Raw genomic sequence first — 17,464 nt, 5'->3', positions numbered from 1 at the left:
ACACCCTACTGATTTTTACACAGAATTTCAACAATTATTAACTCTTACACTTCTCGAAAAACTATTATTTTACATTAATTGCAAATCGTTGCTTCCCGTATGGGATTAGATACTAGAAGCTCTGTTACATTATGGAAAGATAAAGCCTTAGTAGAGTGCAATCTAGCAGTTTTTCATAGTTTTCAGCAAAACGGGATAACTATCGTGGACCATCATACGGCGCCGGCGTCCGTGTCTGAGAAATGGACGTTTCTCCTATTTCCTATTTCCAAACGTTTTCGAAAATTTCAGGATTTATTTGTGCAATTTCCATTTCGATACGCTCCTTCGACTCTTCTGCATTATTCGGTCGACTTTGATACATTTTTTTCTTCAAATATTCCTAGAAAAAAATCTAACGGAGTCAAATCTGGATACTTTGGTGTCCATTCGATGAGAACCCCTTCCTATTTCCATTTGAAAATAGCTGTATTATAATGTTTTACATTTATTACAGATCGTCGCCTCTCGTATGGGATTAGACACTAGAAGCCCAGTTACATTATGGAAAGATAAAGTCTTCTTCTTTAAGTACCGTGCCCAAATTTTAGGCATGGGCAGCTCTCATGATAATTTGCCGATATCGTTCTCGATCTTACGCGGCATGTAATAGTTGATCTGCTGATAAGCCAGTCCATTGACGAAGGTTTCGGAGCCATGAATACTTCTTCCGACCAATTCCGCTTTTTCCGTCGATCTTTTCGTTGAGTATTAACTGCAGCATCCTGCATCTGCTACCTCTTATTTTATATCAATCAAGTTTTCTATTTTTTCTTTTTTACTAATAGCCCAGTAAATGAACGGGAAATTCGGTGATACCGTGTGATTTTCAGGGGCAGCTCCGAATTGCATGAAAATTTGGAATTAGGTTCTACTTACCCTCCACTTCAAAGTTGAAATTGTGCCGTTGGTTGCTTTTACTTGGGGGGTGACAGTCACCCCTTCTCGGGGGTGAAAAAACATACGTTCAAGATAAGACCGGAAATGGATAAACTGACTGATTTTAAGCAACTTTTGTTCTATAGAGTTTTTTACGTAAGTCAATACTTTTCGAGTTATTTGCTATAGAAAATGTTGATTTTTCGACCAAAAAACTATGTTTTCAGACGGTTTTTCGCAAATAACTCAAAAAGTAAATATTTTATCGAAAAAATATCCTTAGCAAAAGTTTAGCTTATAAAAACCCAAAAAAATGGTGTATCAGTAAAGTCTATCAATCAAATAAAAACAAAGTTGTAGCTCATGAAAAATACGTTCTTATTCGTCTAATTCCAAATCGAATATTTCAAGGAGAAATCACCGAAAAATTAAGCACTTTTCGGAAAAACCCCATTTAAACTTTTTTAAAGTGTTTATAAAAAGCTTTGTTTTAATTGTTAACAGAAGTTTTAGCATTAAAAATAAGCGAGTTACGCTCAAAATAAAGTTGACCCTTTTTTTTTGTAAAAAATCATGAAAATCTCGCCGTGTTTAGCTCCCCAAATGAAATTAATTGCTACCGATTTACAAACAATTTACCTACCTATCTATTTTTTATATGATCTGTCAGTCTCGCCGGTTTAAAGTGTTTATTTTTGAAAGGGTTATAATTAAAAAAGCTTGAATGGGTCACTAATCACGAGTGTATGCAAATTTTGAACAGCCATATCTTAACCAATTTTTGTCTTACGGAGAAACAAAATGAAACTAGCATATTTATAATAGCAAAACCTACATTTTTTTACTCTTTAAGATTTTTCTTATCACTAATACTTTTTAAGTTATTTTGAAAAAATGAAATCTTCCAAAAATTTTTAGAAATTTTTTTTTACTATAAAACCAAATGTTTTGAATAATAAGCACATCAAGCCAATCAAACTTACATATGAACAATACAGATACAGTTAAAATATATGGTAAAGCCAAACGATTAATTTCATTTAGGGTGCTAAATAGAGAGAGGTTTTCACGATCTTTTTTTTTGCAAAAAATGGGACCAACTTTTTTTTCAGTGTATCGTTTATTTTTGACGCTGTAAGCTTTTGTAAAAAGCAAATAATAAGCTTTTTTCGATACTTTAAAAATGTTAATAAGGTTTTCCCGAAAAGCGCTTCTTTCTTCGGTGATTTGGCGTTGAATTATTCGATTTGGAATTAGACGAATAAGAATTTAATTTGGAATTAGACGTATTTTTCATGAGCTACAACTTTGCTTCTACTCAATTTGTAGACTTTACTGGTACACCATTTTTTTCGTTTTTTTATAGGCTATACTTTTGCTAAAAATATTTTTTTCGATAAAATATTTACTTTTTGAGTTATTTGGGAAAAACTTTCTGAAAACGTAGTTTTTTTGTCGAAAAATCAACATTTTAAATCGCGAATAACTCGAAAAGTATGGTAAATGTCACCCCCCAAGTAAAAGCAACCAACGGCACAAATTCAGCTTTGAAGTGGAAGGTAAGTAGAACCTAAATCCAAATTTTCATGCAATTCGGAGTTGCCCCTGGAAATTACACTCCAAAACGGTCATTTATTGGGCTATAAGCCTAGTAGATAAAGCCTTAGTAGAGTTATTAATAGTTTTCAGCTAAACGGGATACCTAACTATCGTTGACCATCGTACGACGTCAAAGTCTTTCATGAAACATCTTGAAAACGAGAACCGTCTGAGAAATTAATGTCTATTTCCTAACGTTTTCAATGGCTTGAGGAGCTATTTGTGCAATTTCCGCTTTGATTCGCTCCTTCCCTTCTTCTGCATTATTCAGAAGATTTTAATACACTTTTCTGTTCAAATATTCCTATAAAAAAGTCTAATGGAGTCAAATCTGGAGTCCTTGGTGGCCATTCGATAGACTCCTTTCTACCTACGCACCTACCTGGGAAAACGTTATTTAAGTCATTTTACTGATTTTTACATAGAATTAAATGTCAGACTTATCAAAAAAGTAATATTTTACATTTTTTACAGATCGTTGCCTCTCGTATGGGATTAGACACTAGAAGCCCAGTTACATTATGGAAAGATAAAGCCTTAGTAGAGTGCAATCTAGCAGTTCTTCATAGTTTTCAGCTAAACGGGATAACTATCGTCGACCATCATACGGCGTCCGAGTCTTTCATGAAACATCTCGAAAACGAGAACCGGCTGAGAAATGGATGTCCCGCTGATTGGGTCTGGATCGTGCCTCCATTATCTGGATCAATTACGCCAGTGTTTCATCAAGAAATGGCTCTGTATTATTTGAAACCATCATATGAATATCAGGTAAGATAGTTTTTCTACGACCGTTTAATAACATGCTCATTATTCGCTAATTTTTCATAGATAATAGCACCCATTACTGTACCCGTGAGTAATAATTCATTACTCACGGGCTGAAGCTACGCACGGGTCATTACTCACGGGCTGAAGTTAGATTCAATTGGCGCATGTCAAAATTACTTAAACTTGTTTATTTAATACAATAATTATTGTAATTTATATCAATAAATTAATGTCGAAAAATTTTTAAAGGAATTTTTAACTGTAACAATGTCAGTATATTTGTTTACGTTTATATCTTGTTTACTAAAAATTTTGACGTTTATCATTTATTTTAGTGACAGTGACATTAGCGCATTTTGTTTATGTCAATTGGAATTTATAACTAATATTGTGTTTATTTTTCAAGTTATATTGTGTTAAATATGTTATAACATATTAGTATAGTTATATGATTATATTTATATATAGTTAAATGTAAATATACATTTTAACTATATATATGAAGTACATCAACCGACAACAGCCATTTCCTGTTTATTAGATTCACTGACAGTAGATACAAATTTAAACTTATAATTTTTCGGAAACGAATAGAACTTATATTGACTATTTCTAGTTCTATTTTTACAATAAATAAGAATTTGGTAATAGTAGGCAACTAATTATTCACCACGTACTAGGGGTAAATATCATTTAGGTATTTTTGTAAATTATTATAATTTAAATCTCGAGTAGTTGATAATTAAATTATTTACTAATTAAAATAAAAAAAGGTCGTAGAAAAAATATAGTATTCTACTCGCATGTAATGGCTATTACTCACTCTGATGAATTACGACACTCGCCTACGGCTCGTGTCGCAAACTTCATCATCGTGAGTAATAGCCATCATTACATGCTCGTTGAGTAATATACTATTTTAGTATTTTCTTTTTATTTAAAACTAATGTGCTTGGCTACTAAAGCCACTTGCACAAGGACGGTTAAAAAAGGAAAAATGATTCAAAATTAAAAATGTCATCGTACAGTAAAAATATATAAAATTTGTCTTTTGGCAGAATATTGATGGCATTCGGTGAGTATGTGATTGACTGTCAGTTTTGACTAACAGCTTTGACAAGAAGGTCGGTTGTTGAATAACATCAGGAAACCATGTGTTCATTTTGTATGCCCAATCCGAAGTGTCAGATCTCGTCTGGACAAACTTGTAGAACTAAAAATAGGAAGACTGTCAATTAATTGTTCAATTTGATGTAAAGCTGAACAGTTGGTGTCCTAGTGTTGTTGCCATCGGGTTCTTGTTTTTCGTTTAATGTTAGATTTTAAATCCCTGATATTTTGAATATTGACAGCGGTAAAAGATGGTGTTGAGGCAAGTTTGGCGAGAAGGTCTAGAAACTCATTTCTTGTTATACCAATGTGAGATGGTAGCCAGATTAGAGTAATTGTTATATTTTTGGAAAAGATAAGTTGGTTATGGCCATGGATCTTTTAAACCAGTGTTTTTTAATCTGTGGGTCGCGACCCCTAGGAGGGTCGCGAAGCCTTACTCGGGGGTCGCCACCTGAAAGAAAAAGTTGAGGTTCTTAAAACACAATTTGTGGGAAGGATGTGCTTTGTGCTTGTTTGTTTTTCAAAAGTTTATCAAATTGTGGTACTGTTTTTGAAAGGTTATTATAATTAAATAATTGTCTAACCTAAGATGGACAGGCCACGTGCACAGACTTCAGAACAAGCCACTTGTAAGACTGGTGTAGGAGGAGATTTCTACAGGCAAAAGACCACTCGGACGTCCCAGAATGCGATGGAGAGGTAACATCCAAGCAGATCTCCGAAAAATGAACATCCCATTTGACCCTAGGTTGATGGAAGATCGAACAAATTGAAAGAAAGTTGTACAGTCAGGCAGGACCCACCCAGAGTTGTAGCGCTACGTGATGATGATGATGATGAGTCTATTTCTCTTTTTAGTTTTAATGTTTACCATTGAAGAAAATGTCAGATCCCATAAGTAATGAAGTGGCTAATTGAACTAATAATATAAGAGCTTGCCAATTCCATTTTAAGCATGCCATCAGCAGCTAAACATTCTTTCATGTTTTTGTTGACATCAGTCAGATCTATTGATGTGTTCAACAAAGGGCTTAGAATCCATCTACGCCTATTGCCATCTTCAGAGTACAACTATAAATCTTCTGAACACATGGAAAAGACTCAAACATTTTGTTTTGCAGAGAGGTTGACCACAAACGAAGTTTTGCATGAAATGCTTTTACTTTATCTTTAGCTGTTAAAATATTCTCTTCTCTTCCTTGAAGGTTCTTGTTAAAATTGTTAAGGTGGCTAAAACCATCTGCCAAAATACTAATTTCAAGGGCCAATAGGGTCAGAAAAACCGTAAGCATATTTAGATTTTGCATCTTGTAAGAAAATTAACAATTCAGCTCTCTTGTCAATACCTTTCTTTTGGATAGGCAACTGACAGCTGTGTGATAAAGGAGATTTTGATGAAGCAAATCCATATCTTCACAAACGATTCTGAATAGCCATGTTTGTAAAGCTTTAGATAGAATTTACAATTTTAATTACCTCCTTGAGCACGTTATTTATATCAGAAAGTACTACCTTAGAGGCTGTCGATAAGAAAACAGTGTGTCCAGGATATGTTTGGCATTATCGATTTTATTTTGCAATGAGTCCGCTATTTTACCCATTCATAGCTTTAACGCCACCGCTACTAATAGCGACATATTTTTCCCAATCAATATTGTAGTTGCAAGTGCTTTCTAAAAACATATCGTACAAACACTGGCCAGTACTGTTTGCAGAAAGTGCTTTGCAAAATAAGATTTCTTCCATGATATTGTCATCTGCTTCAAAGCGCACAAATACTGCAAACTGTGCACAGTCGCAAACACCTGTAGATTCGTCAAACTGCAAAGCAAAATGTTGGCTGTTCTTTAATTTTTGGCCCGCGTGAATAAAAGAAGAATGTACCAAAATAGGAAAAAATTAATACCTAACGTATGTAGTTTTTAATTAAATTATTTATTTGGCTTTCAATAACACCAGGGGGTCGCCAGAATATTTCAACTTGTAAAGGGGTCGCAACATCAAAAAGATTAAAAAACACTGTCTTAAACGATATGATAAGTAAATACATTTTGGATAGACTGGATGGAGGCTACAGAGTCTGTTCATATAGCAACTTGCTTATTTGAAGATCACACTACATTTTTTCTTAGTTTCTCAGCCCTGTAACCTATTAAAATATACATTACAGAAGTCTTCAGGGACTTTTGGCCCTCGGTAAGAGCGTAATTTTTCATTCTGCGTTTAAATTTTTTAAAAATACTTATTAGTTTTTTCAGGATTTGAAAAAAATTTAAATAACATTAGAGCTGAAACTACGTACCCATCCCCTTAAAGGGTAATAACTTGTGATGAAACATTTGAATGCTCTAACATATATCTAAGTAATTACAGAGAACTATAAGTAAAAGAATTTTTTTATAAGACTCTGGATTTTAGATCAGTTATTATTTGTGATTAATATTCAATCTATATAATATTCCGCTCACGTGATTTTTCCCTGTAGTAATCAAAAACACGAATTTATTGAGTAGCCTCTATCCTTAGGGACTTAAAATCTAGACGTGATATATGACGTCTGGCTTGTGAAACTTTATTATATGCCCAATTTTTTCTAAAAATTTATTGGGAAAATATAAAATATGTATAAGAAATCATATTAGCTAAACTTTCATAATATAATTAAATAGCATCATTGCCGTCGTTCTATTTTGTTGCTATTAGTATTTAACACTTAGATTTGAAAGTGCCAAACACAAACGACAGCATTTTTTTAATCTCATTCAAACAGGAAGATGTCACAAGAACACTAAATCTGTAACTTTTCATTAAAAATATAACATGGTTGCTAAAGATCTTCTTCAATACTTATAGTGTACCCGGGTCAGGTATCTAATAAGAGTCTCATAAAAATATAGCTCAGCGGGGTGCTAGGTATTGTTGGAGGTGTGAAATTACATAAACAAGACTAGACTAGTCTTAACTGTTAGGAACGATGTCAAATATTTGGGTATCCACATAGATAATCATAAATCTTAAATACCATCAAAACAAGAAAATTGGAAAATTGGAAAAAAAATAGGAAAAAAAAATATAAAATTTAGAAAAATAGAAAATAGAAAAAGAGAGAGATACAGCTTGCTCCAATTGATTATGCAGGGAAAGATTCAAGCAAAGAGAAGCATAGGGAGACGCAGAATATCGTGGCTGCGCAACCTGAGAGAGTGGTACGGATGTACATCAAATGAACTTTTTAGAGCAGCCGTCTCTAAAATATGAATAGCTATGATGATTGCCGACCTCCGCCGCGGAGATGCCACTTAAAGAAGAAGATAAATAAATTGTAGAAAACACATATGGTCCAAACGACTACAAAAAATAGACATACTTTACAAGAAACCATGAATTAATATCATACAGTCCAATCTCCTTACTATCCATAATCTCAAATTACTACTACGAAGAATGAACCATATAATTGAACAAAAAAATATTATTCCGACACACCAATTTGTATTTCGTGATAAACACTCCACAATTGACCAGATCCATCGAATAGTATTTGAAATAGAGAAAGCATTTTAAGGGGACAAAATTTGTTCAGCAGTATTCCTGGATATCGCAAAAGCATTTGGCAAAGTATGGCACGACGGTCTGTTAATGAAGCTAAAGAAAATATTTCCTATGCAACTCGTTGAAATATTGCAGTCATACCTACACCAGCGAACATTTAGAGTTAAAATGGGAAATAATCTGAGTTAAAGTAAATAAATGCAGGGGTTCCACAAGGTAGCGTTCTTGGAACAATCCTATACCTTTTTTACACATCTGACATTCCGGAGAAGGAAAACATCCGACTGGCCACATTTGCTGATAATACAGCAGTCCTGACAATGGGAGCAACTATTGAGGAATCTACGATTAATTTACAAAATGCAATTAATGACATAGAAGGCTGGTCCAGGAAATGGCGTATAAAGTTTAATGAACAGAAGTAAGTTCATATTAACTTCACTAACAAGAAAATCAATAATCTTTTAATTATCTTAAACAACAACGTTGTTCCTAATAAGAAAACAGCTAAATACCTGAGTTTAAATCTCGACGTCAAACTAAAATGGAAGGAGCACGTTAAAAATAAAACTGAACAGTTAAAGATAAAGTACAAAAATATGTATTAGCCACTAGGTAGGTACTCTCAACTTTTCATCCAGAACAAAGTACTAATTTACCAACAGATATTGAAACCGGTGTGGACCTATGGCCTACAGTTATGGGACTGTACCAAAAAAAGCAATTACCGAAATTTAGAAACGCTCCAGAACCGAATATTAAGGAATATTGTATGTGCTCCTTAGTAGGTTCGGAATGACGATTTGCGTAGAGATCTTAAAATCGAATCTATTCCAAATGAAATTAAGAAAGTCAGCAGAAGACATGAAGAGAGGCTCCATAAGCATCCCAACCGTGAAGCACTTCAGCTTCTTGTTAACGAACCCCAGATGCGAAGGCTCAAGAGGACTAAACTGTTCGAGCTCGTGTAATGTGTGAAATTGTGCCGGGCTTAGTTAGTGTCGTGCATTTTATTGTAGCCACAACAAAGACGTGAGAAATTAGTGAAAAGCAGAGCCAGTGCTGTGCTGTTTAGTCACAACAAAGAAGTGGGCATTTCATGTAAAAGAAAAGCTAGGATGGACCAGGTGACATCTACTTTACAAACATTTTTAGGGAAATTAGGTTAACCTTCGGATGACCAAACGGGGGAAATTGTGACCCCAGCGTATGTTTTTCTTTAATAAATTCAAAAGTATTTTCAATTTTTAACTCATTATTTTTTTATTTGATTTTATTATCATTCTAGATATCCTCATTTTGAAATAAAAAAAATTCCCTATATTTTACGAAAAAAAAAAATATATTCTGAAGTTGATTTTTAGTAAAATACCGTCTATTATGTGTAATACCAAGTAGTTTTACGCTAATGTCGTCGACTTTTCAAAGTAACAAGACACTTACTCAACATACACACTACACATGACACTATACTCATGTTGTGACTGGCTGAATGACATAAAGTCCATGCCAAAAAAAAAATTAAAAAAAAACTTCATTTTTTTTAATTGTCATTTTTGACCTGGGGTCATTCCCCCTCCCCCCTTGGTCAACCGTGTAACAAAAAAAGGTTGGTCATCGGAAGGTTAAAGAAAAAATACTGATTAATCTTGTAGATTAGGTGTATTTATATTGTTTAAATAATAAAAAAAAACTTTACAAGAAAATCTCATCATCATCATCCACAGTTATTCCATACATTGTAACGGGTAGCTCTTTCAAGACGACAGACTCAGTAAATTACAGGTTTAAAAAAAGTAAATATATTTAAGATAATTATATACAGTTTAAAACAAATAAAGTAAAATATAATTCCGTCTTGTGCAAAGAAAAAACAATATCAAACTTTATTACAGTCATAATAGCAACATTAAAATGATACGATAAACAATGCAATATAATACAATAACAACCTCACTACGTTAAATCAACATAGCCCTATATTCACTCATGTCAAAACTACACTTCACCACGGTGGCGTTCGCCTAGGCATAGTTCCACCTAACAAACAGTGCATCTTTGCCCATCCAGCTGGTGCTAGTTCAACATGCTAGCATCAGCTGTCGAGCTATTGCTAGTTCAACACGCTAGCAACGACTGATTTTCTCATTCTCCTGGCTCGCCTTAAATATGCTCTCGATGCCACTACTCCTTCTGTTTCCCTCAGCGGTGCTATGCGCCAACACGGCTGCTCCTATGGTTGTTTTTGCTCGACCGGTACATCGCTGGCATCACATCATTACACCCCCTTCTCTTTGGAAAACAAAAAAAAATGCAGCATACATTTTTTGTGCCGTGTGTGCAACACGGCTTGGACTCATCAACGTTGTGGTCTTGGTGGGCTCTTCCTAACTTCGTAAACTGGCCCTGGATGGCTGTCAAGAAGATGCTTCCCTCTGTAGTTCTTGGGCGTGGTCCCCTCAAATCCATTGGGACAGTGTGCCAAGGCTTTTCCACAGCAAATGGTCACATTCTTGCTGCTGGCTGCATCTGCGACGGTTTACTCTTAAGTCATGTACTTTCTGTCGGTTTTCTTTTCGCGAACTGGTCTGGGATGATTGTCAAGAAGATGTTTCCTTCTGTAGATCTTGTTCGTGGTCCCCTTAAATCCATCGGGACAGTTTTCCAAGGTTTTTATACAGCAAATGGTCACATTTTTCTTGCTGGTTTCATCTTCGACGGTTCCATCAACAGTGTCGTCTTTTTCGGTGATTCGTAAATTGGTCTCGGCTAGAAGCTGCTTCCTTCTGTAGATCTTGGGCGTGGTCCCCTCAAATCCATTGGGACAGTGTGCCAAGGCTTTTCTACAGCAGTTGGTCGCATCCTTCCTGCACGCTGCATCGGCGACGTTTATTTTCGGATCATTCTCGATTCGGTTCCTTAAGAATCTGAAAACAAAGAAGCTTAATCATCTTTGAACGGGTTCTACATATATATATATATATATATATATATATATATATATATATATATATATATATATATATATATATATATATATATATATTTATTTTTAGCATCTCATGACGTCCCCCCATGTTAAACTGTAGTCTCTCGTGGCGTCCAGGTCTTCGTGGACTCCGATATACGGTTGCCACGAGGATTTTCTCTAAAATTTATCGCAGGTGAAAGGTACCACTTCCTACAATGCTTGAACAAAATATTGGCCGGATGTCCTCAGACACGTTATCTGTATAATAATATACACATTACTTGAGGCAGTTGCCGTCAGGCGCGCCACGTTCGCTTGCTGTATATCTAAAATCACTTTAACGGTTTTGATGACGTCCAAATATATATTTATTCATTTTAAGGTTGTCGCGGAATCCGTATATTTCAGTTAATGTCCTCATGGCTTCTACTACGCTGTTGCCAACTCAAATGTTGGTATTTAGACTTCGGATATTTTTATAAATGATTATTGTAGTATGTTAAAACAATTATTGTTGTGACAGATTAATGATATTCTCTTTGTATAATTAACAGTGTATTTTTTTACTGCAAGAATAAAAACAATTAAGAAGTATGTTCATTAAAATTGATGAATTTATCATAACCAGTTGCCGAAACTGGTAGTCTAATTGCTCAATTGTAACATATTATAGAAGTGTTAGAATTTAATTCTTAATTCTTTATTAGGAGATCCAGATTTAGAAATTAGAACAACAAATACATTTAAAGAATATAAATATCTCGAATCTATATTATCTAAAGAATGCAAAAGAGACATCGAAAACAGAACACAGCAGGGCAAAATAGCGGTAAACATTCTAAGCTCTCTACTATGGTCTAAAGAGATAAGACAAAAAACGACAATCTATCGTACCTTGGTAGAGCCTATTATGACTTATGGAGCAGAAGTTTGGCAGATCACAAGAAAAGATAGAAAGAGAATAGAAGTAGGTAGTAGAAATATATTATCTAAGGAGAGCGTGTGGTATATAAAAGATCGCATCAGGAAGGAGGACAAAAACTGTATATTCCAGTGTAGATAGAATTGAAACGAGACAACTAGTGTGGTATGGTCATGTCAAACGAATGAATGAAGATAGATGGCCAAAGAAAGCTTTAAATTACATACCACAACAAAGAAGAAGAAAAGGAAGGCCTTCAGTTACCTGGGAAGAAGATGTACAGTACATCATGAGAGATAAAGCCATCAAAGAAGACGAATGGATGGACAGAAAAAGATAGCGGTCGAAATGCGAGAAGTAGCAGAGACTATAGGAACCTCGCTTATAGATGCATAGATATAATTATTTATTACAATATTTTTAATAATATAATTTTTCTATTCTCATACTATAATATATCAATTATAATGTCACCACCTGTATAATAGATATAATCAGATAGATCATTAGATAGAACTAAAAACGCAGGACGAACTTCTCCAAGAAGTAATTACATAAAATAATGCCCTCTATTCGTAACGAAACATCACAAGAAATATGGGAGACTTTTAAACATTGTGTAACAACACCTAATCCTGTGAAACGGAAACACTGGATAACAGATGGAACCTTTCAAATCATTGAGAATAGAAGAAATCTTTGTCAAAGTGGTATGCATAGTGAAAGGAAAAAATCTAGTTTAAGAAACCCCAATAAAAAAGTAAAGCGAAGATGCAAGGCAGATAAAAAACTGTACTATCAAAGTATATGCAAAGAAATTGAGAGACATGATCAGAATAATCAGCCGAGAGATCTATTTAGAAAAATACGCTACTTATAGTATTTTTACTACAAAAACGTTATTACGTAGGTCAAAATTTTTGACGTAAGAAAACTGTCAAAACATTAGAATGTGACTTTTCATTATTGCTATGTTTATTATAAACACGGCAATAATGAAAAGTCACATTCTAATGTTTTGACAGTTCTCTTACGTCAAAAATTTTGACCTACGTAATAACGTTTTTGTAGTAAAATTACTTTATAACAAGATACTTCAAAGCCAGAACTTGGGCCATTGAAGACAACACTGGAACTCTGAGAACAATCAGAGAAGATATAGTAGAGACATGGAGATCGTATTGCAGGTACCTATATAAAGATGATTAACCCCAAGAACCTGTTAACCAAATATTTGATGAAGTAGAAGGAGAACCTGATATACTTGAAAATAAAGTAAGACTAGTGATCATTAAGCTTAAATATAATAAAGCACCAGGTCCAGATATGATAACAGCAGAAATACTCAAAGCCACAGAAGAAACTGGCGTAAAATTACTTCATCTACTCTGTAACCAAATATGGCATTGTAAACAATGGCCTGAAGACTGGACAAAATCTACAATAACAACAATTCATAAAAAAGGCAGCTTCCATAAATGCGACAATTATAGAACTATTTCTCTTATATCACATGCCAGTAAAATAATACTAAATATAATCAATGAGAGACTAAAAACATTCCTTCAAAGAGAAATTCCACAAGAGCAAACTGGATTTACCAAAGGTAGAGGTACTCGAGAACACCTGTTGAATATAAGACAGATAATCGAAAAATATAGGGAATTTAATATTCCACTGTACATATGCTTTATAGATTATCGTAAGGCGTTCGACAGGGTCAAGTGGAGACACTTATGGCAAATACTAAAAGAAGTAGGCGTACCCCAACACCTTATTTCGCTTATAACTGAACTATACGAACACACTATTGGATCAGTTAAAGTGCTTGACACACTTTCAAAGGAATTTCATCCAGAACAGGGTGTCAGACAGGGATGTATACTATCTCCACGATTATTCAACATATATGAAGAGCATATTATGAGAAGAGCACTTGAAGGATGGGAAAAAGTCATCTCAATAAATAATCATAAAATAGACAATCTACGTTTCGCAGATGACACAGCCCTTCTTGCAAATAGTCAATCAGAGCTGATTGATCTTACACGACTGGTTGAAAACGAAAATCAAATATTTGGTCTGCAATTAAACATATTAAAGACATGCGTCTTTGAAGTAAGGGTCAAAATAAAGATGAAATTAGCCAAAGACAAAAACCGGAAAGTAAACACAAGAATCGAATTCACAAAAAGATTGAAATTAAACCGAACAGCAGTGTCCCAACATGAGGAAACAGTGGAAGAAATATGGAAGAACTTCAAGGATATTATGCAAAAACTGCAAACGAAATTATAGGGATGAAAAAAAAGAGAAAAGAAATGGATAACCGGAGACACATTGTACTCCAGGGAAATAAGGCAAAAATATACGTTCGGAACACTTGACCGGCCAGGTTGCAAATGGATTTTTTGGATACTATATACCTATTACATTATAAATATAAAAATGTCCGTTACAGTTCGGACGATAATTTTAGTTATTAGCAAATAAGGGTCAAAAATGTCAGTTTTTGAATTTTGGTACGATTATTTGTTGCTTCGGAAGTTGCAAAATAAAACTTAAATTTCAAAAATAAAAAAGTTGCTATGTGAAAACCGCATGAAAAAAGAATACTTACGTTTTCAAAGTTTTTAAAAAAATAATAAAAAGTCATTTTTATCATTCCGAAAATATTTCAGTAGAGTCATTTTTGGCTTATAAACAATTTGAATAACTTTGTTAGTATTGACTGCAAACTAAATTAATCGATTTAGGGATGGGAAAAACCTACCGGTTATAACCTAAAACCGGTTTTTTAATTCGAAATAATCGGTTTTACCGTTTTTTTTTTTGTCCCGGTTATAACCGGTTTTTTCTTTTTAAAGTAATAACCGGTGAAAAACCGAATAAGTTACCTGTGGAAAAAAAATTTATTTAGAGAAAAATTAAGAAATTTCTATCTATCTTCGATCTCAATCATATGTATTATAAATAATATGCGAAGTAATAAGTAATTAACCCAAACAACCATAATTCAACTTTTATTTACTAATAGAGAACTGGACGAAATTGTCACATCAGCTTTTATGAAACAATTTTGGGAATAGTTATTTAGTTTTAGATGATAATATAGTTACGTAAAAAAGTAAGTGATCTGCTTGAAATCGATATTCCAACCATCATCTAAAAATTGTTTATACTTGAGTACTTGAGACTTGAGAGTCTTGTATGAAATGTGAATACCGAAATACGATTAGGAATCTCCAATATGTAATTTTTAAATATTAGGAAATAAAAGGTAGGTATTACAAACGTATTAAAAAATATAACCTACTGAAATTTTTTGATGGCAATAGAGAAGTAAATAATGAATTGGTTTATCGAATTTATTTTTAAGTAAAATATAAGTCATTTGGATATTTTTCTAAACTTGATAGATCTAAGGGACATTCGGTAGATCGGGTAGGATCATCATTTTTGAGAATATCCCAATTATTGACAACGCACTATACGCCGAAGCCGTCTACAACGAGCGACGAATCAGAGGTTGGGGTACTTTCGCTCATTTTTAGGGTAATTTGAGAGCGCCTAGGAAAATTTTTATAGGTTGAATTGGTTGGGAAATTTTTCGGGAGGAAAATTGAGCAAACTAAAGTGCAATATAAATGTAACATTATAACCTATTTGCTTTTGATTAAAAAAACGAAAACCGGTTTTTGGAACAACTGGTTATTTGACCGGTTATAACCGCCAGGTTAAACCGTAAGTAAAAAAAACGGTATAACCGAAACCCGGTTTTTTGTTCAACAACCGCCATGCACCATCCCTAGACTTTAGGATTTAAAAAGCTGGTACTTTTACATTATTATTGTATTATCGGTTTATAACCTTCTCCGTCTTCCGATACCCGTTCGCCGTTCGCCATTCCTCTCTGTCCGCACATTGATCTACTTACAGACCTCTTTCATCCATGGCTTTGTTTATTCCTGCCTGCCAACTTTTTCTCGGTCTACCTCTTCTTCTTCTACATTGCGGTTTCTAGTTTTGCACTTGTTTTGTGATTCTATCCTCATGCATTCTTTGTACGTGACCCAACCATCGTAGTTTATTTCGTTGATTTCGTCATTTATGGTATGTGTGACCTTCATTATTTCTCGTATCCGTTCATTGGTGACATGTTCTCTTCTTGATCTTCCTGCAGCTCTTCACCAAAAATCCATTTCAGTGACATCTAACATTTGTTTTGATTTTTCCTTGATATGCCATACTTCGCAGCTGTATGTTATAATGCTTTTCACTACGGCGTTATAGATTTTTTCTTGTTTTGGTTGTTTATCTGCTTGTCCCAGAGTACTGAGTTTAGGAGCCTAATTGCTTTCCTGCCCTGAGTATTTCGTTCTTTAATGGCTCCATCCAGTGTTCCATCATTCGTGATTTTCATACCCAGGTATTTATATTCGTTACATTTACTGATTGTTTCTCCTTCTTCTATAGTCGAGAAAATGAAGCATTTTGGCTCGCAATTTTTTCGTCCAGCATGGATTTACTTGAAATTTTCACAGAGGGTAGGGAATAGTCCAAGGATCATTTTCTATATCATGCCGCTGTACGCTAAAAGCTTGGGGTGGTTGCCACCCCATCTCGGGGACGGGAATTTTTTATTATATTTTAACCACGTAAATCGATGTAAAAATTAATTCTAAGAAAAAAATGTTTTTTACATTTTCTTCGTAAAACTAGTATTTTTTCGAGATATTCGCGCTTGAAAGTAACAGTTTTTCGACGAAAAAATCGACTTTTTTAGATGGTTTTTTGAGAATACCTCGAAAAATATGGATTTAATCAAAAAAACTGTAGATATCAAAAATGCATCTTTTAGTAACACAAATTAAATTAAACTTAAATAATCTTTTTAAGTATAATGATAGACCTTTCAAAAAATAATAATATGAAGCTCCTAGCATGAAAATTAAGCGACTTATGATCAAAAAATGTCGGTACCTGCTATTCTCTATGAAAAAATCAGTGAAAACAACCCCCTAACTACCCTACTGATTAAAAATTGGTCTTCACCTTTCTGTAATTCCCTTTATATTCGTATTATCAATACACTCAAGTAGTTTGACCTATTTAAAAGGCCTAATTTTAGAAAAATTGGACTTTAAAGAAAAATTGATTTTTAGCAATTTCCTATGTCACCTTTTACTTCAAAATATCTCCGAAAATACTGGAGATACGAAAAAATTATGGACTATTAAATTGTAGCTTATTATTTAATAAGTAAAATTCTCTTGTGCATGGATTTTCATTACAGTGAACAGATAGCGAGATACTATGGCTATTTGAAACCTCTATTTACGAGCAGACACCCCCTTATTCGAGTCTTTTAAACTCACCCCAATTAAAAACTAAGGGATCTTACAGAATTTAGTTTTCACGGTCTTAGAACTCTTCAAAAATCCTACAGAATTATTTTTGAAAAAACTTTTTATCGTCAAAAATGAAGGAGCCATGTTTAGAAAACGATTTTTTTTTAAATATCGAATAGGCTGCTTATGGATAATTTTCAATGTATGTATAATACCACAGAACCGGTTGATATACTGGAAGATGACTAAAAAACTATTTGTATTTGT

At 33.9% G+C, this 17,464-nt stretch overlaps 1 protein-coding gene across 1 annotated transcript in view; it reads left to right on the top strand.

Annotated features, from left to right (window-relative positions):
* LOC126891698 (nitric oxide synthase, salivary gland) overlaps positions 1–17,464 on the top strand; it is a 1,179,385-nt gene that overhangs the window by 1,038,622 nt on the left and 123,299 nt on the right. Inside the window, exon 9 of the mRNA XM_050660959.1 lies at positions 2,992–3,288. Within this exon, the coding sequence (XP_050516916.1) occupies positions 2,992–3,288 (297 nt within the window). The remainder of the gene's footprint in view (positions 1–2,991; positions 3,289–17,464) is intronic.

The sequence above is a fragment of the Diabrotica virgifera genome, chromosome 9 (assembly GCF_917563875.1).
Source record: "Diabrotica virgifera virgifera chromosome 9, PGI_DIABVI_V3a".
Classification (NCBI taxonomy): Eukaryota; Metazoa; Arthropoda; class Insecta; order Coleoptera; family Chrysomelidae; genus Diabrotica; species Diabrotica virgifera.
This window is presented reverse-complemented; position numbering and strand designations above follow the sequence as displayed.